The sequence below is a fragment of the Euleptes europaea genome, chromosome 17 (assembly GCF_029931775.1).
Source record: "Euleptes europaea isolate rEulEur1 chromosome 17, rEulEur1.hap1, whole genome shotgun sequence".
NCBI lineage: Eukaryota > Metazoa > Chordata > Lepidosauria > Squamata > Sphaerodactylidae > Euleptes > Euleptes europaea.
This window is the reverse complement of record NC_079328.1, coordinates 23,122,986-23,150,397: the sequence shown is the minus strand read 5'-3', so window position 1 is coordinate 23,150,397 and position 27,412 is coordinate 23,122,986. Positions and strand designations below refer to the sequence as shown.

Below are 27,412 nucleotides of genomic sequence, written 5' to 3'. Positions count from 1 at the left end.
GCAGCTACCAGACCCGGGCTGTGCTGTGGCCCGCTCCCAGGACTCTGCAATACAGATCCTACCCGACCAGGCTGTCCTCGAGGCAGTTACTGGTGCATCGGCAGTGGCTGCCCGGCAGACCAGGGGGGCCCTTTGGTCTTTCCTCGACAGCCAGGGGCGGGGGGCGTTCAGCTATCACTATCAGGATCTGGGGAGGCCTACAACAGGCACAGCCAGACTGGAGCCTGCAGGCAAAGGATAGGACACCCCAAGCTTTGCAGCAGGGCAAGGGTGGGTGGGCTCCTTGGCCACTGTCTGCAGGGACTTTTACGCAGCAAAAGAAGCCCTTGAAGCCGACTCCTCTGGCTTGGTTATGACAAATAAGATTCCCAGATACCCAAATTTCAGGACTGGCCGTTTGTGAGTTATGCTACAATGGAGAGTTATTGGGGGGGGGGGAGCATAAAAGAGCAAAAAAATGGCAAAAAAAAGTTACTGGCACAGTGCACCATGGGATTCTTTCCCAAGTGCTTCTGTGGATGGGTGTATCAGGACCAGGGAACTGTACGCCTGACTCCTAATTTTTTGGCTCTGAGGGACACACCCTTGGCCTGCAGCAGCCCAAACTTGGCTCGAGGACCCTTGTATCGAGGCCTCTTTAAAACCGTTGACCTCTCTCCGGCTTCATTTGGCTGTATCGGAGCCGCCACCCGGCTTCTAAACCATGGGGCTCTGAAACAGACGAGCCGTGACGTGGCAGAGGCTCCTGGTATCCCTTGCCCTCTGCGGGGAAACTGAGGCCCAGCATGCATTGGGAGGCTCTGCTGGGTTTGGAGAGTATCGGCGAGGAGCGGAGGGAAGAGGGAGGGGCAGCCGTTTGGTTCATTCCATCTCGTTCAAGCAGAGACGACGGAACTAGAGTCAAGAGTGCATTCTCACGCAGGCAGGGGGGCATCCATCCTGCCAGCAGCCATTCCGGGGGAGCAGAAGATCATGGGAACGGAACCAACACCTTCCTCTGGCCTGAGCCTTCGTTATCGCCTTCGTCGCTACGGTCTGTTCCTCTCGTGCAAATGCAACGCGGGTCCTAGATGACGTGGCAGCAGTTGAACTGTCCCAGGGAGAGGAGGCTCTCCTTGGAGGCGGGCCGCATCCGGAAGGCCAGGGCCTTCTCGCAGAGAGGGAACTGTAGGATCCGGTCCTTCAGGTTGGCACTCTTGCCCTTTGCTGGGTCGAGCTTGATAATGTTGTCTGCCAAACTCTCGCTGCCGCTGGGGCTGCCGTTCCCGCGGCTGTCGTTCAAGTGCTTCGGCTGACTGGGTGGTCCCATCTCGAGGCTCCTGTCTGGTTTGTGGGACTTGCCTTCCGGGTCCAAGGCTGTGTTCGTCTGGGCAGCCGTGCCCTGGGCGAGAGCCTCGTTCATCTGAGGAGTGTGGATCCCAGCTTCTTTCTTCAGGAGCTTCTCTCTAACGGGGCGGTTTCCCACTTGGGGAGTGTTGTTATTGTCCTCTTCCTTCCCTACGTGTTGCTCTACCGTGCTGGGGCTCATGACTGCCCTGCCACCGCCCCCCTCCCTGGGATCCTCCTTGCTGTCCGGCCACAGCTTATCATCGGTGGTCCCTTCCGGGGGCGATTCAGGGGTTTTCGCCCCTTGCAATTTGAAGTTGCTGGTAACTTCCAGTTGCACAGCTTGTTTCAGGAGCTCTTGGCATAGGCCTTGCTTGTCTATTAGGGACAGAGGCCTCTGGAGAACCACCTGGTTCGGGCTAGATTCGTACGACTGATCAAGGGAGCGTGGCTTGCCGAACCCAACCGGGGGGGCCTTGGCTATTTTGCTGTGGGCTGCGAGGCTTCGGCAGAACAACAGGGAAGCCTTGGCACTCTGGAAGTCGCTCATTTGCTCTTGGTTCAAGGAGGAGGTCCTCCTTCGGAAGAGGCCAGGCTTCCCCTCCTCTTCTTCCTCTTCCTCCTCCTCCTCCTCCGAAATCTGCTGCAAGGCAGGGGTGCTCTTGGCAATGGGGGTCTCGATGAGGGAGGGTCGAATGAGCGCCCTGATAGGCTGCCCGCACCTGTGGAAGCTAGAAGGGGACTCGTTTTCTCCCAGAGCGGAGAAGGACAAAACAGACTTCCCAGAATGCTCGGCAAAGTTCTCCAAAGCACTCTTGGTTGTAGGCAGAGGCTGAGGGCTTTCGTCCACCAAAGATGCAGGGTGGCTCGGATCGCTCACAATGCTGAACGTGCTTCTGCAAAAGAGAGACAAGAAGGAAGGGGCTCAATGTCTACGAACATCTAAAGGAGCAATGAACACGGAGAAGCCACAAATTAAAGGCCTATTTTTTCCCTTTCAATGTTTTCCACACACCCTCTCCATGTCCTGTTGATCAGGTGTACACTGTATATTCCACAGTCAGACCTCAATTTGCCAGGCATGTGGGGTTCTGATTCCGATTGGGATGGCAAGCATGTGGGGAGAAGGCTGAAGCCTTCCACACTGTACCATTTACCTATACAGTTGCCATCTCCAGGTTGGGAAAGTCTTGGAAGATTTGGGGGCAGAGCCTGGAAAAGACAGAGTTTGGGGAGGGGAACAAACCCACCTGAGATGGAATGCAACATAGTCTGCCCTCTCAAGCTGCCATTTCCTCTAGGGGAACTGATAGTCTGGAGATCAGTGGTACTTCTGGGGGAATTCCAGGCCCTACCTGGTGGCTGGCAACCCTATTTGTGTGTGTATAAAGTGCCTTCAAGTCGCAGCCGACTCATGGCGACCCCTTAAGGGGTTTTCAGGGCAAGAGACTAACAGAGATGGTTTGCCAGTGCCTTCCTCTGCACAGCAACCCTGGTATTCCTTGGTGGTCTCCCATCCAAATACTATCCAGGGCTGACCCTGCTTAGCTTCTGAGATCTGATGGGATCAGGCTAGCCTGGGTCATCCAGATCAGGGTGGAAACCCTATTTACCCCAAACCAAAGAGGTTGAGCTCAAAAATGCTAAAATTACAAATATATAAATTTTAATAAGGTGCACAATCAAGTTAAAAACATAAGGCCTCTACCATAGGCAAGACTTGCACATTCAGTGTATACAAATGTAAACACCTGCGATGTACAATCTTACATTGACCAAAGTAGGATCCAAAAAGGACCAAACGCGTTTCGGCCTGCACCTTATTAAAATGTATATATTTGTAATTTTAGCATTTTTCAGCTCAACCTCTTCGGTTTGGAATCAGTTCCATTTGGTTTCCCCCCCTCTTTTGTTGTTGGTTTTCCAAACCCTATTTACCCACCATGGGAGATACTATTTGCCCTGTTGCCCTGACATGTAGCCACAGTATACATATAGCCCCCTTCAGGGCAAACAGCACCTCAGCCCTGGGGTTTCAGACTGGGAAATCGGCACAAAGAGGGCCCCTATCTCTGTGTGCCACAGTCCAGATCCAAACCAGGCCCCAAAGCGCCTGGGAACAAAGTTTCACGTGTGGCACTCACCGTGCGGGTCAGATTGACAGGACCCAGGGAGGACGTGAGGCAGGACCAGTTCCAGGTTGGGCGGGGGGCGATCCTGGGCAAAGAGTGGCCTCTTATACCCACTACCAGCTCCCCCTACTTGCTTATGTTCCTGCATGCCCCCCACGTGCCTGTACGTCCATCCCCTGCCCATTCGCAAGCTGTCTCAACTGCCCCAGCATTTAGTAAATGACATAAGTATAAGTACATGGCTATATTATTCAAGTTTCACAATGCAGTTACTTTGCTTGAGGTTTGAGTATAATTATATGTATCCATCTTTTTTGTTAAATATCTATTTACTCTTAATGCTAGATAGTATAGAATGATGTAGCCCTGCTCGTAGGGTATTTGTTGAAGATCTTATTGCAGATATGAAGTAGTGATTTTGTATAAGCAGTGTGTTTTGTATGTGTTGTTGTTTTATAGATATATTTTTAATTTGCTTTTAAAGATATAGGGTACAGAAAAAAAAGGAAGGGGAGAGGGGGGGAAAGGGGGGGAGTCCACCCTACCCAAAGATGTTCCAAAAGGAAAAATAATGTTGCTACATTCTGTTTGCGTTCTTAGCTTATACTAGTATTCTTTTACTTTACTTTTACTTTATGGCTATATACTTGTCCTCATTTTATACATTAAATACTTGACTTCCTAATAATTACCTTCAATATGATTCTTCACATATTGATAATACTCAAAAGAAGAGGGACAAATAGACAATTAAAACCGTGAAAGTATGTGTTGTTTTATGTTGTTTGGAAAATAAAAATTTATTTAAAAAACAACAACTGCCCCAGCAGTTCCCCCCCCCCCGCCCCCAGTATGCTAACGCCAGCCCTGATGCAAGGAAAAGGTAACATGGATTCATGCCCTTAAAGGAGAGGAAAATGCTTGCCTGCTCTGGACATGCTGGGCAAGGTTGTAGACCAGGCTGGGGCTCGGGCTCTGCTTCTCCTGTTTCTCGCGCAGGATCCTTTCAGCCAGAAGGAAGTAGGTGGCAGTAACATGATTGTAGTGATTGGCCTCCAGCGCTCTACAAGAAACACAATGGGCAAATAAATAAATAAACAAGTCAGAGATGCAGGAGACACTCTGCAAAGACACACTGCTGGCAATTACACAGAAACACACAAACCCGGGACAGGAACATCACTCATCTCTACACAGATGGAGAAGATTCAGAAAGGCTGTCGCTGTGGGGCTCCCCAGAGCAGTTTCTACCACTGCCCCAGGATGTCCCAGGCTAATGCAGGGGGAGGGGGTTAGCTACTTGCCCTATTTTATACATCTCTATTTCCTCAACCTTGTCAACCTATGTCAAAGTTATGCCTAGTCTGCAGTTTGCTAAACAGATCATACTGATCAGAGTGACAGCTAAGTCATGTGATGATGCTGGTCTGATCCAGTTTGTACAGCCAGGAATGGGGATTTCCAGAATGACTCATCTCAGGTGAACTGTGATTGGTCATGAATGTGTATATAAGTCTGTATAGTGAATGTAAGTTACCTCTTGCTGAAATATATATGCTGGCGGAGCATGCTGTTGCTCAGAGCTGTGAATGTTAACAGCCAAAGGACTCTGTGTAGATATTGTAAATAAACTGTACATAGCAGAACTGCGTGGTGTGAAGTTGCTACCAGGTAAACTCCTGAAGTCCAGACAAGCTGTGCACGACAAACCTCCCCCTCTGTTAGCTCATCGAGAGCAAGCAAGCTATTACTTGAGGTTTACAGAGCTAGAGCAGATTAGATACCTACTGGAAGATAAGGAGGTTCAAGTGTCGTATGCTGTGGCAAAATTTTGTCATTTGGCCATTAAGAAAAGAAACGAATTAGTAAGAAAGAAGAACAGCTAATAACTTTTTAGTGAAGTTGTGAAGGGTTACATAATTTATCTATAGCCGATTCAAGTTTGCTGTATAGGTTTTTTTCTTTTAACTAGGTACATGTGTGGATATGGATGTACATAATTGTGCTTTTATGGTGGTTCATCTAACTCTTTTAGAGTGGAATGTTGATTGTATTTTATATAAGCAATGGTTCAAGACTGTGTTTTATATATGTGCTGGTCTACGACAGTAACAACAATAAACTAAACTAAACTAATTTCCTCAACCTGGGCTACGGTCAAACACTCTGGAAAGACCCACTGCAGGCAATTACACAGGAGCACCCAAATCCAGGGCAGGAAGATGGAGAGGATTCAAAAGGGCTGTCATTGGGAGGCTTCCCAGAGCCGTTTCCAACACTGCCCCTGGATGTCCCAGACTAATGGGGGGTTAGCTACTTGCCCTACCTTACACGTCCCTACTCCCTCAACCTGGTTTATGGTCAAACTTTCACGGGCAACCACTGATGGGAGTTTTGGAAGGGGGTTCCTGATGGTTCATGAGAGCTACCCTAGACATCTGTTTGCAGGCAGGTTGAAAGAGTTCGTAGAGAACTGTGACTGGCCCAAGGTCACCCCGCAGGCTTCATGTGGAGGAGTGGGGAATCGAACCCGGTTCTCCAGATTAGAGTCTGCCGCTCTTAACCACTATGCCACCCTGGCTCTCCTGGAGATCTGCAGGCAGAGCCTGAGGGGGGCAGAGTTTGAGGAAGGATGTATTGCCACTGAGTCCACCCTCTGAAGCTGCCATTTTCTCCAAAAGGTCTGATCTCTGTAGTCGGCAGATCAGTTGCAATTCCAGGAGAGTTCCAGGCCTCACCTGGTGGTTGGCAAACCTAATGCGCACTTGTAACAAACATTAAAGGTGGGTTCCGATTTTGGACTAGTCCCAGGTAGGGTAATCTAGCATGGCTGGGGCAACTTCCACTAGGAATCATCTGATTTCCTTGTTGTTGCTTCTTACCCAAATGCTGTTGTGATTCCATATGCCATCTAGTTACTCATAGCTCAGTATTTCTACTGTGGTATTTCACATTTGCTCTTTCAGTTTGCATATGTTTCCCTGCTTTTTTCCTTCCATTTTTGTATGTTCCACAAAGATTAAAAACACAAGTACTGTCTCCCTTGCTGTCTGCTACTCCAAAACCCTACCTGAGGTATTGCGCAAGTATGTGTCCATTTAAGCACGGACCCAGGGTCCTTTACCCTGGGATTCAGTGGTACATTTGTGAAAGAATATCCATTCATGCCTCAATTCTCACAGCAATACCTCCATCAATCAGACTCCCTACCCCACCATGACTGTGAGTGTTAAGTGCCATCAAGTCGCTTCCGACTCATGGTGACCCTATGAGTCAATGTCCTCCAAAGCGTCCTTTCCTTAACAAACTTGCTCAGATCTTGCAAATTGAGGGCCATGGCTTCCTTTATAAAGTCAATCCATCTCTTGTTGGGTCTTACTCTTTTCCTGCTGCCTTCAACTTTTCCTAGCATGACTGTCTTTTCCAGTGACTCGTCTTCTCATAATGTGTCCAAAGTATGACAGCCTCAGTTTAGTCATTTTAGCTTCTAGGGTCAGTTCAGGCTTGAATTGATCTATAACCCACTGATTTGTTTTTCTGGCAGTCAACAGTACCCGTAACACTCTCCTCCAACACCACGTTTCAAAGGAATCTACTTTCTTCCTATCAGCTTTCTTCATTGTCAGGCTCTCACACCCATACATAGTAATAGGGAATACCCCACCATACCCTCTGCTCAATCAGAAAACCAGGCTGGCAGAGTTAGCTGGCGACACTCACTCTTGGATGGTTTCCCGGTCTGCGATGTTGCCGCACATCATGGCCTGGATGATGATATCATGCTCCTCCTCGGAGACCCGCTTGTGTGACGTCAGAGGCAAGAGATACCGACTGGCCGGGGAAGGGTCCACGCCCTGCAGCCACGGGTGGTTCTCAATCTGTTCCAAGGAGGCCCTCTGCAGTGGGTTCCGCTGCAGCATCTGAGAGATCAGGCTGGCCAAGAAAAAACAGCAGGAGTTACCACACAGCCAGCCAGATGGGACCCCCAGGGAGAAACAGCCTCAGATATCGTCTCAGAAAGGGCTGAGCTTAGTTGTCAGACACTAAATGGAGGCCCTCTAAGTGGGAAAACGACCATGCCTCCCACTCTCCTATGTCTGATTTGCCACTTGCTCCCCCATCGGTCCTAATTCACACAACCAAGTTCCCATTACAATCGATGCAGTGATCCCACTTAATTCTTCCTTGAGCAAAGCACAACGGAGAAGAGTTGGTTTTTATATGCCGACTGTCTCTACCACTTAAGGGAGAATCAAACTGGCCTATAATCACCTTCCCTTCCCCTCCCCACAACAGACACCCTGTGAGGTAGGTGGGGCTGAGAGAGCTCTAAGAGAGCTGTGACTAGCCCAAGGTCACCCAGAAAGCCTTATGTGTAGAAGTGAGGAAAACAACCCGGTTCACCAGATTAGCGTCCCCCGCTCATGCGGAGGAGTGGGGAATCAAACCCGGTCCTCCAGATTAGAGTCCACCACTGCAAACCACCGCTCTTAACCACTACACCATGCTGGCTTTTGAAGGCAGTGGATGTGACCAGATAGCAAAGCCCAGAAAGGATTAAGGATAATGGCTACTGGTGTGATCCCTGCCCATCCCAACAGAAGAGTGCTCATTCAGAATAAAGGAATATGACTTGATGCAGAAGGTGGGAAGGCCCATCGTCCAGCAGTCTGTTCACACAGTGGCCAACAGGTGCCTCTAGGAAGCCCACAAGCAAGACGACTGCAGCAGCATCCTGCCTCCCCAGCATCTCCACCTCCCCAGAGCACCCCCTCTAGTTGCCCATCCAATCAAGAGTCTTTATTACATTTATTTTAATAACTGCCATCAAGTTGCAAATGACTTATGGTGACCCTTCAAGGGGTTTTCAAGGCAAGGGATGAGCAAAGGTGGTTTGCTATTGCCTTCCTCTTCATAGCAATGCCAGCCTTCCTTGGTGGTCTCCCATCCAAGTACTGATGGGCTCATTTCCATCTTTGGTCTGCAGAGGGCACTTGACTCTTAACCAGTCCACACTTAACAGAACAGAGAAAGGAAGGGCTTGGCAGCCACACCAGGGGTTGAGGGAGCTCATGCGTGCTTAGGGAGAAGGTTCATGGCCCTGCCCTGTGAAATGGGAGCCACAGAATGGGAGTGGGATAAGGGAAGGGGTTGGTCTCATACTCTGCACACTGCGAGGAGACGTGAGACGGGATCGTGTAGCGGCAGTCCAGAATCATGGTCAGGGTCTCGCTGTCGTTGGCTTCCTGGAAGGGCGGCTGCCCACACACCAGCATGTAAAGAATCACGCCCAAGCTCCAAATGTCTGCGGCAGGGAGAAAGAGAAAAGGGAGAGGGTTGAGACAAACTGGGCCAAAAACAGAGGGAAACACCGCCAAGCACCCCAACAACAGAAAGCTATCAGGGACGACATCCTTTTGTGAACGGTCGAGGGGCAAACACGAGGAAGTTCTAGAAAACATTCCCCCACGCTCACAACCATCTTATGTGGCTCACACCACAAGGCTCCTGGTTATTTGTTTAGCTATTTATACCCAAGTTTTCTCCCCAAAGGGGACCCTAAGTGGCCACATGGTTGTTTCCCTCTTCTCTGTTTTATCCTCACAAAAAACCATCCTGTGAAATAGGTTAGACTGAGAGAGAGCGATAGGCCCAAGAAACACAGTAGGCTTCCATGGTAGAGTGGGGATTCAAAGGTGGGTTTCTCCAGATACTAGCCCGGCTTTCTAACCACTACATTACACTGTCTGGGCAGAATCTAGCCATACAAACTGTTCATTTTATCAAACCCTTTACTTGTGAAAGGAATTCGAATTGCAGCACCATCTCTAGAGGCTGTGGGAAGCCTCGACTGTCTGAATTCCGCACTCAGTACCAACCACAAAACGCCACGTTTAGGCTAATGTGATTGCAGATAAGTGGAATAATGGCAGTGAATAACATCCTGAGATAAGAGGCATCTCCTTGACACATGAGGTTTAGATTGTTGCCCATCCTAAAGTCTACCAACTGTTCCAGTTCCTTATTCAAATCCTCCTTGCAATAAAGGTTTCTGGGAGGTTTCTTCCAAAAAGAAGCCAGTGGTGCCAGAACTGGTGTGTGGACCAGGCACCACTGTATGTCTTCTTGCAGGGGACAGTCTCTGGAATGTGAGGATGTGTAATGTGGGGTGGCCCAAAGATTGTTTTGGGGTGCAGCTGGGCCCCAGTGTCTGTAGGTGCCTTTGTCCTGGGGGCACCCCACTCGGGAGCAGCTGGCACAAGAACTGGACTTTGGACCAGGACCCATCATGCACCCTCTCGGAAGGGAAAGTCCCCTGAATGTGGGGGTCTATGATATGTGGGGTTCCAGTCCTTATTTTGGGGTGCAGAGCTTTAAAATTTTCCTCAATATCATTCAGGAACTAGGAAATGTGAATAAGGAACTGGGAACCAACTTCAGCCTTCCAAAAGAAAGATAAAAGAGAGACCCTGTCAGTAATGTCTCCCACTGGATCTTCTCCAGCCTGTCCAAGCCCAGGGAGCTATATCAAAAGTCTCCTTTGGTTCTTCCCTCCTCAGGACAATTCTCTTCTGCCATTAAGCTTAACACATAGACAAGCTTGGGCTGTTACCGCACTTGTATTCCCAGCGATGTATTAAGAGTTTGAAAACGTTATAAAAAATACTGTTCGCACTTTCTATGTATTCCCACTGCTGTATTAAGAGTTTGAAAACGTTATAAAAAATACTGTTCGCGCTTTCTATGTATTCCCACCAATGTGTTAAGAGTTTGAAAACGTTATAAAAAATACTGTTCGCACGTTCTATGTATTCCCACTGCTGTATTAAGAGTTTGAAAACGTTATAAAAAATACTGTTCGCACTTTGTTTGGCCCCTTTAGCGGTGAAGACGTCTTCCAACCATTTATAAGCCATGGTATCCGAAAACCCTTTTAAAGCGATGTTTTTTACAACATTTTCAAACTCTTAATGCATCGCTGGGAATACAAAGTGCAGAGATGCCACGTTACCAGGGAGGCAGTGGGAATCCTTGATGAGGAAAATAAAGCAAGAGGGCAGCGGCACCTCGGAAACCAGGAGACGTTTATTCCAGGAAAAGCTTGTGGGAGAAAGAGCTCCCTTCATCAGAGGCCTGTGCCTAATGGCCGAACACGTCAATGCATTTGATGAAGGGAGCTCCGCCTCACAAAAAGCTTCTCCTGGAATGAATTCTGCTAGTCTCTAAAGTGCCGCTGGACTCCTCTTTCATTTTGCTGAGATAGACGAAAGCAGCATACCCTCTGGAAGTATCCCGAGGAGGAAGTACTTCAAGCAAGCCATTAGGAATACTTCGACCATCTCTTGTTTTTATTTTTAAAATGATTTTTTTCTTTTTAGTCTCTCTTTATTATTAATTTTATATTATTATTGCTTATCGAAATATATTAAATAAGGGGAAAGTATAACATTAAAATAATGACATAAGGATTAGAAAATATTAATGCAAAGGAGATACCAGATATTTGTAGGGAGGGAGGGAGGGAGGAAGTTGGTAGGGAAGTCAATTATAATTAATTATATTTAATACTGAAGAAATGCACCTAATAATTTTTTTTAATTTTTTTACCGAGTCAAAGATTGGTATATATAGGATGTATTGTCAAATGAGATGTATAGTAATTATTGAAAAATTAGCCGGCCGAGAAGATGGGGGCAGAGAGGAGAAGAAGAAGAGTTGGTTTTTATATGCCAGCTTTCTCTACCACTTAAGGGAGACTTAAGGGCTTATAATCACCTTCCCCTCCCCACAACAGACACCCTGTGAGGTCGGTGGGCTGAGAGTGTGTGACTAGCCCAGGTCACCCAGCTGGCTTCGTGTGGAGGAGTGGGGAAACCAATCCAGTCCACCAGATTAGCCTCCGCCGCTCAAGTGGAGGAGTGGGGAATCGAACCCGGTTCTCCAGATCAGACTCCACTGCTCCAAACCACCGTTCTTAACCACTACACCACGCTGGTGGTGGAGCGGTGGAACATGCTGGCAGGGAAAATTCACAACTATGACGCTGCCTCTTGGTCTCTCTCTCTGCCAAAGCCGGCTCCTAACCTTCTGTCACACAACCCTTTTCTGTCATTCCAGTTTTGAAACTCTTCACAAACATGGATGCTGTTTTATGTGAACAGGCCAACTGCTTACATTTTCAACCTTCTGTGTGCACGAATGGGAACCGCTGTTTGTTGCCGATGCTCATTCATCCACGAGCCAGGAGCCCATCCAGTCGAGTTTGCTGGAAACCATTTACCGAAACCTCCCCAACCTGGAGACCTTTGGCTGTTACCGCACTTTTATTCCCAGCGATGTATTAAGAGTTTGAAAATGTTATAAAAAATACCGTTCACACTTTCTGTGTATTCCCACCGATGTATTAAGAGTTTGAAAAAGTTATAAAAAATACTGTTCGCACTTTGTTTGGCCCCTTCAGCTGGGAAGACGTCTTCCAACCATTTATAAGCCGTGGTATCCAAAAACCCTTTTAAAGCGATGTTTTTTATAACATTTGCAAACTCTTAATACATCGCTGGGAATACAAAGTGCGGTAACCCCCTATCTTCAATATCACAGACACCGACCATTCAGGTAAATGCACTGGTTTTCTCTGCAGTGGCTGTCAGAGTTTTTAAAGCTGGATCCAGTTCGGAACTGATGGAGAGCCAGCGTGGTGTAGTGGTTAAGAGCGGTGGTTTGGAGCGGTAGACACTGGTCTGGGGAACCGGGTTTGATTCCCCTCTCCTCCACATGAGTGGCAAACTCTAATCTGGTGAACCGGGTTGGTTTCCCCAATCCTACACATGAAGCCAGCTGGGTGACCTTGGGCTAGTCACAGCTTTCTTAGAGCTCTCTCAGCCCCAGCTACTTTACAGGGTGTCTGTTGTGCGGAGGGGAAGGTGATTGTAAGCCGGTTTGATTCTTCCTTAAGTGGTAGAGAAAGTCGGCATATAAAAACCAACTCTTCTTCTTCACACACACGGAAGCTTGAAAATGCGAGGGCTGCCCTACTTGCACAAAAGGACAACACACACATCGAGAGGACCCACGTGTAGGACGCTCTCCTGGTACGTGAGGCAGGTGTGCCAGGAGTGATGGAGAAACAGCTGCACGGGACTCACAGTGACTAAGATACCCAACCTGGGGCAGGGGTGTGCTTATAAAGGGGTCCAGGGTGGGCAGACATGAGACAGCTCGATTCCCAGCGGCTTGGGGAGGGGGGGCGTCATCAGGCGCAGGATACGACCCCTTCACTTTCTCCCATACAAAAAGGAAGGAAGGGAGGGAAAAGCAGCAGCCCAGAGGGCGAGGTGGAAGGGGGGAGATTCAACTTCCCCAGAGGAAGCCAAGCACAGATGGCCGACGAGATAAGCCCTGGTAATCGGCTCAGGGTCTTTTCAAAAGCCGGCTCAGTGCATGCCAAGCCCAAAGGGCCAGGGAAACCTCCCGAGCCTTTCACCTACCTCCTGCCCCCCTTTTCCAGACTCAGCTCTCCAAACAGGCGGGCAAGCCGACATGCACAGATGTCCCAGCTATCTGTTCACCCTTGAAATGTTGCCGTGCCCCAGACATGTCAAGCCAGAGACAACAGGTTTCAAAGAGCAGCTGCTTTCTCTCCTTCTGGGCATCGCCCTTTGCCACAGGTCAGGGTCCTTTATTAAAAGGGGGGGCTTTGCCAGGCAGGGCAGAGATAATCTCTGAGTATGTATTGAAGGGAATACCATGGAACCCTCCACCAACCAGATTCCCTGGGCAGCCAAGAACACATACAAAGCCCAAGGATAAAAATTGCCACATAAACCATCTCTTACATTTTTATCCTGCCCCTTCTTTCAAGGGGTACTGGGCAGCATACACCGTTTATTTATTTCACTGTATTTATACCCCACCTTTCTCCCCAATGGGGACCCAAAGCAGCAGATACTGTTCTCCTCTCCGCCATTTAATCATCACAACAACCCTATGAGGTAGGTTAGGCCGAGCATGTGTAACTTGCACAAGGTCACCCAGCGAGCTTCCACGGCAGAGTGGAGATTTGAACCTGGGTCGCCCAGATCCTAATCCAACGCTTAAAGCACTACATTGCACTGGTTCTCGGTTCTCCTTTCGTCCATTTTATCCTCCACAACAATCTTGTTTGGGCTGACAATGTCTGGCCCGTGCTCACCTCCATTTCACCACAAGAGCCCTGTGAGGTAGGCAAGGATGAGAAAATGTGACTGGCCCATGGCCAACTAGTAAACTTCATAGTTCTCCCCATCCCCATTTTATCTTCACCACAAGCTTGTGAAATGGGCTAGGGGGCAAAAGAATTCAGGTACAGGTCCCCTGCGCAAGCACCGGGTCATTCCTGACCCATGGGTAACGTCACATCCTGACGTTTACTAGGCAGACTTTGTTTACAGGGTGGTTTGCCAGTGCCTTCCCCAGTCGTCTTCCCTTTACCCCCAGCAAGCTGGGTACTCATTTGACCAACCTCGGAAGGATGGAAGTCAACCTTGAGCCGGCTACCTGAAAACGACTTCCACTGGGATCGAACTCAGGTCGTGAGCAGAGCTTGGACTGCAGTACTGCAGCTTACCACTCTGCGCCGCGGGGCAGTGCCTGGCCCAAAGTCACCCAGCAAGCTTTGTGGTACAGTAGAGATTTGAAGCTTGGTGTTCCCTGTCAAGAGTCCAAATCCCTACAACACACTAGCTCTCATTTCACAAACTAAAACTAAGTATACCTAACTGAAAACACGGCAGCGTATAAAAACAATAATGATAAAGAGCCAGGAAAGCAAGACAAACTATCATGCCCTCAAAAAAAAAATATCTACACACATTTCTTTCATGACCACAACAATAATCAAATGCTTGTGTACATTGCATAGAACCTGGCCCAGGTGGGAAAGGGGAGGACTCCATTAAAGAGGGGGACCCTGACCTGGATGGCCCAGGCTAGCCTGATCTCATCAGATCTCAGAAGCTAAGCAGGGTCAGCTCTGGTTAGCATTTGGATGGGAGACCACCAAGGAAGTCCAGGGTTGCTATATAGAGGAAGGCACTGGCAAACCACCTCTGTGAGCCTCTTGCCATGAAAACCCCCAAAAAGGGGTCGCCATAAGTTGGCTCATACGTATACCTTCTTGGCTGTAGGGAATAAAAGGTAAAGGGGTAATGAGTCTTCTGGCCCAGGCTAGCCTGATCTCGTCAGATCTCAGAAGCTATGCAGGGTCAGCTCTGGTTAGCATTTGGATGGGAGACCACAAAGGAATGCCAGGGTTGCTATGCAGAGGAAGGCACTGGCAAACCACCTCTGTGAGCCTCTTGCCATGAAAACCCCCAAAAAGGGGTCGCCATAAGTCGGCTGCGACTTGACGGCACTTTACACACACACACCGCATTAAAGGCCCCATCCTTTGAGAGCCACCCCACCTAAGAAGCTGGAAGGACACCGAGAATTAATTCAGTGGATGATCTATCTGGCAACAGGTAGGCACAGAGAGGAAGAGGAAGTCTATTAAATGCACTCATCCCAAACCATTTAAAACTTTAAAAAGAAGAACAGCCAGCATTTTGAACTGAGCCAGCGAGCAATCAGCATATCCCTTTTATCCCGGCCAGAGAGAGCTTCCTGGTAATTTGCATCTGTGCCAGCTGCATCTTGAACCAACTGAAGCTTTCAAACAGTCTTCAGAGGTTTAAGAGGAGTGTGCCCAGAGTGTGTGGGGTGCCTTATAAAACATCATGGGAGAAGAAACTTATTCCGGACATGGTCAAGAATACTGGATGTTGTTTTGGTGGTGGCTGATTCAGACATATTGCCCTGGAGCAAGCAACAGAGACCTTCTTCCCTGAGGATCTTTGCCAGTTCCTCTTCGGAAGGGTTGCCATCGCTCAGGTCCCCAAACCAGGTCACCTCATTTGCATATTATTCAAAATGCCTTATGTGAACCGAGCGCATGTACCCTTTCTGCCAACTGTTCCTGGCAAAGACCATGACAGAGGGGCAGGAACAGCGGGTATGATCTTCTTACCCGGCGACCTCGCTTGGGTATCCCTCCTGCCTGCCTTTCTCCTTGGGAAGCACCGCAAGGCTTATGGGGAGAGGTTGCACCTTCTGCTTCTGTTGCCGTTCCAACAGGGCACAGCTTTATATCCGCTCCTCAATTAAATGTGGAACTAGGAGTTCCAAATGAAAAGGCGAGCGCTCTGTTCTTTTCCCTCAAAATCTCCCTTGGCAACGGCAGGCCAGAAACAAAGCCGCAGTCAGAAGTCAAAACAGCGCCAGCAGATCACGGCCCAACCCTAACCGAGTTTACCCAGAAGCAAGTTCTGTTAATTTCCATGGGGGTTTACTTCCAAGTTAGGGCAGCCCCTAACACCCAGAATCTAGCTCCCAACATGGGGAAGGGGGATATGGTCATGGGGAGGCATTCTGTTCCAGCCCTTAGAAACTGCACACAATGCAAAAGGAATCACGGCTGTTAAAATATCACTCGAAAAATCTCATTTTGTCAAACTGCACAACAAGGCAAGCAATCGCAGCGGCTGAATCTTCCTGTAACCCCTCCCTTCCCACTGCGGTTTGCAGTCTTTGGATATACTATTTATTGGGAGTGATAGGATTTATTTAAAATATTTGCATATTTCTCCACTGAAGCACTTGAGGCCATTAACAAAAATAGAAATCACAGTAGCAGACAGAATGTGGTGCAATCATTAGTCAACTACAATTTATCACAGTGATTATTTTTTTTTAAAAAGTCAACAAATTTTCAGCCAGATTTTTAAACCGACCACAGCACACAATTAAAGGGCATAAGGTCAATAAAGCAATAAGGAGGAACAGTAGAAACCACTCTCAAGCCAACAGATTTTTTAAAAAAAAATGTTTAGGCGAGAAGTTGGAAATTGTCAGATGAAGGTGCTAGATGCAAAGAAAGAGAGAAGATACTGGGGGAGTCAGGGAATAAGCCCCATCCCTCAAGGTCCCCCTGCCTCACCTGAGAAAATGGAAGGGCATGAAAAAAGGCCTGGTATAAGGAATCAAAAAAGGAGAAAGGAAACCTCTGAATGACAAGAACAAGAGGTACAGAGTTCCAGAAGTCTGAAAAATAATTACGGAAGCATCAAAAAATTCCAAAAAGGGTACATACAGTTCAAAAATTACAAACTGTAATAGAAAATACAAAGGATTGCTACTACAATTACAAAAGTATAAGATCGTACCATAGTATGTCCACAGTTTGTTGCCATGAACTGTGGACATACTATGGTTCTGGTATAAGAAATGCCACCTCTGGGCAGGACAAATAGGAGGCAGGCAGCCATTCCACCTATCTGGGTCCTAGACTAGGGGTGCGTTTAAGGGGGTGCGTTTAAGGCCTGCGAAATAATTTGGTCTGGCCCGATCTGCCCCCTCCCGCGGACAGGAATAGCCTCTACTCAAGGCGGATGTGAGTTTGTTTTGCCTAGAAAAGGAACTTTTCCCCCCTTGCAGAAGAGTCCTTAGCTATGGAGTTGCTAGGACCGCCCAAGAAACTGTATTACCCTTTCCCACCCGGGCCGTGGAGACACGTACTCCCTCTGTACTACAAGAGGGCTGGGGGCGGAAGTGGTGACAATGGAAGGGTTAAAGGGGGCAGGGCCAGAATGCGTGGGAGGGGGGGAGTTCTTAGCCTCATTTCCTCATTTCATCCCTGCAGGCGGAGGTAGCAGGAGCCGGCTGTAGAATCCGGCCCCGACCATGCAGAGCAGGAGCAACTCCGGCGTGCGGCTGGACAGCTACGCCCAGATGGTGCAACAGACCATCCTGTGCCATCAGGTGGGCAATTGAGCCACGGGTTGGATGCCTTCCTGCTTGTCCATGCAGGGGGGGTCATCTGGGGCAGCTGCCTGCTCGGGGCTTGGTCGGCTAATTTTTAAGTTGATAATTTTGCATGGCCCGCGAATGATGTTATAAATATCCAAATGGCCCTTGGCGGAAAAAAGGTTCCCCATCCCTGTGCTAGACTGTGCAGGGATTCATAGGTCAAAACCAGCAGCTTGAATTGTAACCGGAAGCAAACAGGAAGCCAGTGACGCTCTTTCAACACTGGAATAAAATGTGGCTTGAAGTCCACTGAAGCTTTCAAATAGTCTCCACTCTCCAAGGGCAGCCCCATGCAGAGTGCATTACAATAATCAAGCCTGGAGGTGATGTAGGGTTGCCAACTTCCAGGTACTAGCTGGAGATCTCCTGCTATTACAACTGATCTCCTCCTGTTAGAGATCTGTTCACCTGGAGAAAATGGCCGCTTTGGCAATTGGACTCCTTGGCATTGAAGTCCCTCCCATCCCAAACCCCGCCCTCCTCAGGCTCCGCCCCAAAAACCTCCTGCTGGTGGGAAAGAGGGACCTAGCAACCCAAAGCTGATGACAGCATTGATCACTGTGGCCAGATCAGTTTTCTTGGGGAAGGGTCACAGCTGGTGAGAAAGCTTATGCTGTAAAATGGAATTGCCCAGCAGAGCAGCAAAACCTATCTCAGTTCCATAATCTTTTAAACTTTGTTTCTGCCTCCACTGAGCACCCCGGTTTAAACAGAGGAATCAGGTCTCTGCAGAAGGGGTAGTCCAGGGGCAGCAAAAGAATGCAGGAGTCCAGGGACACCTTAAGGATGAACAAAATTTATTCCAGCAGATGTTTTTGTGAGTCAGAGCTCACAGAGGTTTGTTTGGACAAGCGGCTTTTGCAAGCTGAGCTCTGCAGGAAGGAAGGTCAGGCACACTGTTCTTCCTTGCTCCGTTTCCCTCCCCCCTCCCAGCACACTTCTCAGTACAGTTGCAGCTCCACCCGAGCTATAAATACTCTTGGCACACACGTGGTACGGAGGGAGCGGATCTGTGGTGGAATCCACGCACGGGCTTCGGGTTGATGCACATGCCTCAGAAGAAACAGGAAGTGGCTAGCAGAGCTCAGCAGCTGACACAGAGAGGGGAGGCGGAGACGCTGTGGTTACATCTGCTCCTTTGCGCTCCTTGCAAGGCAGCCTTCTTCTAGAAAGCCACCTCTGGGCAGTGCAAACTAAGCGGTGGGGGGGGGGAGAGATGCTGGTGCAAGGCCAGCCCATACTTCTGGCTAGTGTTGCCAGGTCCCTCTTTGCCACCAGTAGGATGCTTTTGGGGCAGAGCCTAAGGAGGGTGGGGTTTGGGGAGGGCAGGGACTTCAATGCCATAGAGTCCAGTTGCCAAAGTGGCCATTTTCTCCAGATGAACTGATCTCTATTGGCTGGAGATCAGTTATAATAGCAGGAGAACTTCAGCTAGTACCTTAGGGTTAGTACCATGGGAGGGGCCGTGGCTCAGTGGTAGAGCATCTGCTTGGCATGCAGAAGGTCCCAGGTTCAATCCCTGGCATCTCCAGTTAAAGGGACTAGGCAAGTAGGCGATGTGAAAGACCTCTACCTGAGACCTTGGAGAGCTGCTGCCGGTCCGAGTAGACAATACTGACTTTGATGGACCAAGGGTCTGATTTAAGGCAGCTTCATATGTTCATGGTTGCCAGATCCCTCTTCACCACCAGCAGGAGGTTTTAGGGGCAGAGCCTGAGGAGGGCAGGGTTTGGGGAGGGGAGGGACTTCAATGCCAAAGAGTCCAATTGCCAAAGCGGCCATTTTCTCCAGGTGAACTGATCTCTATCGGCTGGAGATCAGTTGTAATAGCAGGGGATCTCCAGCTAGTACCTGGAGGTTGGCAACCCTATAGTACCTGGAGGTTGGCAACCCTACTTCTGGCCCTTAACTAGGGCCTGGTAGCTAGGGTTGCCAGCCTCCCAGAATCACAACTGATCTCCAGTCTACAAAGATCAGTTCTCCTAGAGAAAATGTCTGCTTTGGTGGACTCCATGGCATCACATCCCCACTGAGACCCTGCCCTCTCCCCAAATCTCCAGTAATTTTCCAACCTGGAGTTGGCAACCCTACTGCTAACACATAGCAGGTAAGGACTGATAGCAAGAAGACAGATTCCAAAAAATGTAGCGGTTAGCGTGTCAGACAAGGATCTGGGAGACCCAGGTTTGAAACCCCACTTGGCCATGGAAGCTCGCTGGGTGACCTGTGACCAGGCATGTGACCAGGCCTGGCCTACCTCACAGGGTTGTTGTGCTGATAAAATGGAGGCGAGGAGAACAATACAAGTTGCTTTGGGGAGAAAGGCAGGGCACAAATGAAGTACCGGTAAGTAAATTAATTACTCAATTAACTTGTAGGTATGAATCTTGGCCTCCCTATACTTTATCTCTTTTGCAAATACTTTCAGGAAGGTTTTTCATGCTGCAGAAAAACAGCAGGCAGCTGATCTGGTGCCCCAGACTAAGAAAGCTATAGGGAAACTATAGGGGTTCAGCAGGGTCTCCACTGTGCACATGGGGAGGCAGGAGTCCTGACTTCTCGAGTGTAATAAAAAAAAACCCACCACTTTTCTTTCTTGATTAAAAAGTTAAGATATGTCTCAAGATAAAAGCTATTCCTCAAAGATTTTTTTTTGAATTCTATCAACTGGGAAGAAGTGGCAAAGAATAAAAAGTTAACTCCTGTTTGCTTCCTTTTGGGGGCCAGTTCCTCCCATAAAATGTGGTTTCACTTCCCTGATCAATGCTGGGATCAGGGTTGTCAGGTCCCTCTTCGCCACTGGCGGGAGGTTTTGGGGGCAGAGCCGGAGGAGGGCGGGGTTTGGGGAGGGACTTCAATGCCATAGAGTCCAATTGCCAAAGCGGCCCTATTCTCTAGGTGAACTGGCTGGAGACCAGTTGTAATAGCAGGGGAACTCCAGTTAGTACCTCGAGGTTGGCAACCCTAGCTGGGATACAGAGGACTGGTGGGCAAGCCAGAAGAAAAATTAGTTTACTACAGACAATCGGGCAGCTTGCCTTGGGGAGAGCCAGCGACTCACGCCACCCCTACTAAGACTCTGTGTATGGTGCTGGCACACCTCCCTAAAGGGCTGAGCACCACTGTTACCCTTCCCCCCCACACACACACATACATGCATTAAATTCTCCAGCCTTTTACAGTTATCTTCATCCACTGGGGTTTGACAAGCAACCCAGCCAAAGTTAATCACATCTGCTCCATTGATTTCAACAGAAACAAACAACACTAGGCTAAAGAATCTAAACAGTTTATAAAGAGACTAGCATCAAATATTCTAAAGCACACAACAATCTATATTAAATCACCTAGATACATACAAAAACTACAAACCAACCCCACAACGAGGTAACAAGGAAATTAGTCCAGCAAGATGTGGTGAACTCCGCAGGGGAACTTCAACAAGGGAGATCACCAAAATGATCAGGTGAGTGTGGAAGACAGCCTGGCGTTGTTTGCTTCTATTGTACATTGTTATCCACAACACTATATTTGCTTTTGATTTGCCATTGATTTCAACAGCATGTGCCTAAAAATGCTCCCTGGGAATCAGAAGGGACCAGTGGGATTAGAAACTGTAGGACACACTAATGGGGTGTTTTTTAATTCCTGCCAAGCACATGGTTTGTATGAAAGGTCCGCAAAGGGGACATTTGAAGCAAAGGAGTGGCAAGAAGGAAAAGGAGGCATTCATTGTTTTGCCTGCTGGCTGGCTCTGCAATCCAAATACATCCCCCCCACCTCCCCAAAGTGTTTCTTTCCCATCAGGAAGAACGTGATTGCAATTGTGGCGCAAACTCTGAGCAGGAACAGCCGCTTAGGGCATGTGCAATTTGAGCAGGAAAACGGGAAGCAGGAAAAAGAGTCAACCCCCTGCTCCGCCTTCTCCCGAAGCTGTTTTTCTGCAGCCAAAGCACCCGTCAAGGATATGACGTATAGTTTGGTCCCGAGATAAATGCCTCAACGTTGAGCTGGCTACCTCAAAGCAAAGAACTCTGGGAGACAGCCTGCAGCCCCCACCCCGGAAGTGGCCTACTGCTCATGTGCAAGATAACTAAGGATTGCATAATTAGCTCATCATCCTGCTGGATTAGATGAGCCAGTAAGGATGTGCACAGTTTACAGACAGACAGAATGAGGTCCATTCCGCCTTTTCAGCCAGCAAACTCCATGCTGGGGATTTTTAGGAAAAGGATTGAAAATAAGACACCCCTATATAGAGCTGTGGTGCAACAGCATTTGAAAGTAGGGTTGCCAACCTCCAGGTGGGGCCTAGAGATCTCCCAGAATTATACCTGGTCTCCAGACTACATATACGGGTTCCCCTCGACAAAATGGATGATTTGGAGGGTGGGCTGTATGGTATCACATCCTTGCTGAGCCCCCTACCCAAATTCTGCTTTCCACAGACTCCCCTCCATTCCCGAAATCTACAGGAATTTCCCAAACTGGAGTTGGCGACCTTCTTTAGAAGTCTGTCTGCAGTTCTGATTGCCACTCCAAAAAGATATTGCAGAATCGGGGAAAGTGCAGAAGAGGATAACTAAAATGATTAAGTGGCTGGAGCTCCTTTCCTGCGAGGAAAGATTAGAGTTTGCAGTTTACAGAAGAGATAACCACATTGGGACAGGATAGAGGTTTATAAATTTGTGATTGGATCAGAGAAACTGGGACCGTGTAATTAGAACATGGGATACCCAATGGAGTTGAAGGCCAATAGATTCTGGAAGGATGAAAGGAAGTCCTTTGCTCAGCAAGTAATCAAACTGTGGAATGTGATGTGAGCGGCCAGAGAGTCCATCAGTGGCTCCTTGCCAGGATGACTAAAGGGAACCTCACATCGTATTCTTTGAACACCACTGCTAGAAGGCAATATCTGGGGAAGGCCTTGGCCTCTGTGCCCTTTTGCTTGACCCTCCAGGGAAACTGGCTGGCTGTTTTGTGAAAGAGGATGCAGGGCTAGACGTACCACAGGTCTGATCCAGCAAAACTCTTCATAGGATCAGCCCTTGAAGCAGGGGAAGATGAAGCATCTTTCAACCCAGTCAGCATTTTTTTTGTTGCTTCCATAATTCCGTTTGAGAATATGATCTGGGTGAATTGAAATATTCTTGCAAATGCTCTAGGCATGTCTCTGGTTTCCATTAGGCATGAAACCACAGGGGGAAAGAGGTGTGGACTTAAAGGTAAACATGAGCATACATTTCCCAATCTTTTAATATCCAGTAGATGAAAAGCTAAACAGAAAAGCAGAACTGACACATCAATCCTGGGTCTAGATCAGAGTCTGTCTTTACAATCCCCTCTAGGGGAGTTGCTCCTACCAAGAGGAGCGTACATACCCTTCCCCTTTGCCTACCCCATGCTGAGGCAGGATGCCTTCAGTTTAGTCCAGGATTTTATTTTATTTGTACAAAATATTCTGCTGGGGCTGACCACAACCAGCCACACCAAAACACAATTAACCTTCCCCACAGCAAGATAAGCTGCCCTCCAACACACTGAGGTAGAGAGACTCCAAACACTCCTGATCCACACACACACACTTTCTGAGCATCTGCAGGTTTAGACGCCTCTCTCATAAAAAGCAAACTCAGGAGCAAGCACCTGTTTTACCACCTGAGGAACACATGTATGTGAACAAACATACACACATACCCCGTTTAATTTGTTTAATAAACCGTTTGATACAATACAGCATATGCACCCACTTATGCTCAGCCTACACATATGGGTAGACCATCTTCTGCTATGTTGCAAATGCATACGCTCAGTTCACGTAGATACACGGGCCAACCCAACACAAAATCTAGCAAACTGATCATTGGGGAAGGGTGTTTAAGGCTCACCAAATGAACAGAGATACAACCAAGGGCATGCGTGCTGGGTGTCCCAGCACTGTTTTTAAGAATGTAGGATTCCAGGGAACAACTCCCAAATTGTGAGGAGGAGGAGAAGAAGGAGGAGGAGAGTTGGGTTTTATATGCTGACTTTCTCTACCACTTAAGGGAGAATCAAACCGGCTTACAATCACCTTCCCTTCTCCACAACAGACACCCTGTGAGGTAGGTGCGGCTGAGAGAGTGTGACCAGCCCAAGGTCACCCAGCTGGCTTCATGTGTAGGAGTGGGGAAACCAACCCGGTTCACCAGATTAGCCTCCGCCGCTCAAGTGGAGGAGTGGGGAACCCAGATATCCAGATCAGAGTCCACCGCTCCAAACCACAACTCTTAACCACTACACCACGCTTGCATTCACTTAGGACAGCAAAGAGTCTTGGGAGTCAGATATATCATATACATTTACATGCTCCTCGCCAGAATCTCTGAACATCCCAAAGCCAAATCCAGTGCCAAAAAATAATCTAGATTCTCATGCATTCTCCTTATTCAGAACAGATTATTTCATTCCACAAAAGAACTTAGATTTCAAAGGAAGTCTTTGAATGAGGACTGACTGGAAAGGAAAGGAAATGGAAGCCGGGAGTTAAGTGAGGGCCAGGGGAAAGAGACCCAAATGTTGGTCAGCAACTGCTCCTCACTTCCCTGGTCACAAGAAATGTTGCCTGGTCCTTCTCTGACATAAGAGATTCCATTAGGCAAGGAAAGCACTGATTCTTGGGGAAATTTGCCTCCTTATAGAATACACAAGCAGACAGCCAACAATCCCCGGGACAGAAAGTTGAGAATGGACCGGTGAGGCCTTGCAATGCAGTTGAACAACAGTGCTTAAATCCCGGCCCTGAGCAATCTTGTCTATACAACAAAGGTCATGTGCTTGTGGCTTTCTGTCTTGCAATAAGACAACGTATGTGAAATGCTCTGACCCACCAAAAATGCCACACAAATGCAAGGGATTACTATTAATACCAGTTTATATAAGAAACCCCGCTGCAGAGCTAATTCTGGACAGCCTCCATCTCGGCTTTCTCACTGCCAGTTCTCCCATGCAAAAGACAGAAGCAGATAAATGCAAAGTGTGCGCGCTCACACGCAGGGAGTCAGTCGCCCACACCTGCATTCATGATATCCTGTCAAGCACAGAAACCTTCTCCAGCACAGGCAGCCTTGCTGGTCCCGATGATGATCAGGCAGCCGATCTAAGGGTGAAAGATTCCTTCTGGCTGGCCCCCTCCAACCCCCTCTCGCTAAGGGAACAGCCACCAAATCGCATGGAGCGATGAGAGGCCCTGAGAGGCCCGGTGCAAGGAAAGAGGCATTTGCAATATCTGGACGGGGTGAGAAGTCAAGTGTTTAGCCCCAGACGCCATTTTCAAAGGCATCTTCACACGTCACAGAGCAGGCAGGTGGGGCTGAGTCCCCACAATGCGTCAGACATGTAACACACTCACACGTGAGTTGTGGGTTCTCCGTAGTCCCTGCACATGGGACATGGAGAAGGCACATGGAGAAGGAATGTTAGTCTTCCCTTTGCACTGTTTACATAAGAACATAAGAAAGGCCATGCTGGATCAGACCAAGGTCCATCAAGTCCAGCAGTCTGTTCACACACTGGCCAACCAGGTGCCTCTGGGAAGCCCACAAACAAGACGACTGCAGCAGCATTGTCCTGCCTGGGTTCCAAAACACCTAATATAATAGGCGTGCTCCTCTGATCCTGGAGAGAATAGGTATGCATCATGAGTATTATCCATTTTGACTAGTAGCCATGGATAGCCCTCTCCTCCATGAACATGTCCACTCCCCTCTTAAAGCCTTCCAAGTAGGCAGCCATCACCACATCCTGGGGCAGGGAGTTCCACAATTTTACTATGCGTTGTGTGAAAAAATATTTCATCCGTTTTGAATTTCTCACCCTCTAGCTTCAGCAGATTACCTCGCGTTCTAGTATTATGAGAGAGGGAGAAAAGCTCCTCCCTGTCCACTCTCTCCATACCAGGCATAATTTTATAGACCTCCATTTCCTCAGCCTGAAACAGTCCCAGGGTGGTGACTGCAGTGTCCCACTTGAGGAAACCCACGTGTGCCCCAGGGAAGACATGAGGTTTCTCTGAGCTCCTGAGAAACATCTCATGCTGCAGAAAATACTATCCTGGATCTATTTATTACATTTTTACCCTACCCGCCCTCCCAGGAAATCAAGGCGGCTTCCCCGCTCTCCATTTTTTCCTCACATCAGCCCTGTGAGAAAGGCTGAGTCTGAGAGAGACTGGCCCAAGGTCACCAAGAGAGTTTCATGGCTAATGTGGGAATGTAGCTGGAAGTGTAGGGGACCATGTGCCCCTCTCCAGGACTGGGCAGGAGTTCAGGTTATTCATACATACAAATAAAAAATATTTATTTACAAAGGAATGAGCACTGCTCTGAGGCAGCAGTGGTTCTGCTCCAGATGATAATAAATACCTCAATTTAAGAATAAAAGAAATAGCTCTGCCGAATCTGACTAACAGGCTCAACTGGAGTAGCTGTTGGTTCCCAACAGCAGCCTGCAACATGCCTCTAGGAAGCTCACCAGCACAGCACAAAGGCATGAAGATCTCTCTCCCCTTTTACAGGTCCCCCGCCTTTGCTATTCCACACCATGCAGCCTCTGCATGTGGAGATACGGGTTCGCAGGTGTGGCCAACAGATCTACAACAAGTCTGTGAGGCAGCATGGTGAAGTGGCTAGAGTGTTGAACTAAGATCTGGGAGACCCAGGTTCAAATCCCCCCTCTGTAAGTTTGAGCCAGCTGCACACTCTCAGCCTACCTTACCTCACAAGGTTGTTGTGAGGATAAAATGCCAGCCACTTCGGACCCCCCCCCCACTGGAAAGATAGGCAGGGTATAAATGAAATAAGTAAACTATAATATATACCCTCCCTAGATTTGTGGTGTCCCTTTGGAAAAGCTAAAGGCCATCGCTACCTATTGAGGCAGAAGAAAAGAGCAAAAGTCCAGCAGCACCTTAAAGACTAACATTTCTGGAAGGGTATGAGCTTTTGAACACATGAACACATGAAGCTGCCTTCTACTGAATCAGACCCTTGGTCCATCAAAATCAGCATTGTCTACTCAGACTGGCAGCGGCTCTCCAGGGTCTCAGGCAGAGAAAGGTCTTTCGCATCACCTACCTGCCTAGTCCCTTTAACTGGAGATACTGGGGATTGAACCTGGGACCTTCTGAATGCCAAGCAGATGCTCTACCACTGAGCCATGGCCCCTCCCCATTTTGGGAATCACAGCTCACTTCTTCAGGTGCTACTGGACTCTGGCTGTTTTCTACTGCTACAGACAGACTAACACGGCTACCCATCGTGACCTACTGAGGCAGAGAATACCACATTTATTTCTCTGGTTGCTATCCTGTCAACAGGCCAGGGCAAACCTAAATCAAGCTTCCCCAGCAGGCCGCAGGCTTAGCAAACCCTTCCCAGCCAGTCCCAGCCCACTTCTTACCAACAGCGGGAGCATCGTATTCGTCCCCCAGCAGGATTTCAGGGGCCGAGTAGGCCAAGGAGCCGCAGCTGGTGGTGAGCATGGTGCCCGGCTGGAAGCAGTTGCTGAAGCCAAAATCCGTCAGCTTGACCACCCCCTGCTCTTGGAAGAAAACCACGTTCTCAGGCTTGAGGTCGCGGTGCACCACGTGGAGGCGGTGGCAGTAGGAGATGGCGTGGACGATTTGGGCGAAGTAGTGCTTGGCCCGCTCTTCCCCGAGGCCGCCCTCGTGCTGCATGATGTGGTCGAACATGTCTCCGCCGTCGCCCAGCTCCAGGATGAGGTAGAGCTTGGAGTGGGTGTCGATGACCTCGTAGAGGCGAACCACGTTGGGATGCTGGACCAGCTTCATGCAGCGCACCTCCTGCAGGAGCTGGGTGGCCGCCCCGCCGTCCAGCTTGCTCTTGTCGATCACCTTGACCGCCACCCGCTCGCCCGTGAAGACGTGCCGCGCCAGCTTCACCACCGCAAAGTGGCCCTTGCCCAGGGTGCGTTCCAGATCGTAGAGCCCAGCGATCTTCCCCTCTGAGAAGGCCCGTGTCCCGGCCATCTCTGCGGCGTGTGCTGCGCCTCACAGAGGCCTAGTCATTGAG

At 48.8% G+C, this 27,412-nt stretch overlaps 1 protein-coding gene across 1 annotated transcript; it reads right to left on the bottom strand.

The window, feature by feature from the left end:
- Nucleotides 1-824: 824 nt before the first annotated feature.
- Nucleotides 825-27,412, bottom strand: LOC130488814 (SNF-related serine/threonine-protein kinase-like). Its single transcript, XM_056862479.1, has 5 exons — nucleotides 26,781-27,412; nucleotides 8,622-8,763; nucleotides 7,179-7,391; nucleotides 4,384-4,521; nucleotides 825-2,222 (listed from the first exon to the last, which is right to left on the bottom strand). The coding sequence occupies exons 1-5, from the start codon at nucleotides 27,367-27,369 to the stop codon at nucleotides 1,067-1,069; spliced, it is 2,238 nt and encodes a 745-aa protein (XP_056718457.1). The 5' UTR covers nucleotides 27,370-27,412; the 3' UTR covers nucleotides 825-1,066.

Excerpts from the sequence above, each read along its gene's own strand:
- LOC130488814 (XM_056862479.1), bottom strand. The coding sequence starts at position 27,369 with ATGGCCGGGACACGGGCCTTCTCAGAGGGGAAGATCGCTGGGCTCTAC. Across the intron at positions 8,764-26,780 it reads ATACGATGCTCCCGCTGTTG|ACATTTGGAGCTTGGGCGTG; the intron begins GTAAGAAGTGGG and ends TCCCTGCCGCAG. Across the intron at positions 7,392-8,621 it reads GTCTCCTCGCAGTGTGCAGA|CCTGATCTCTCAGATGCTGC; the intron begins GTATGAGACCAA and ends TTTCTTGGCCAG.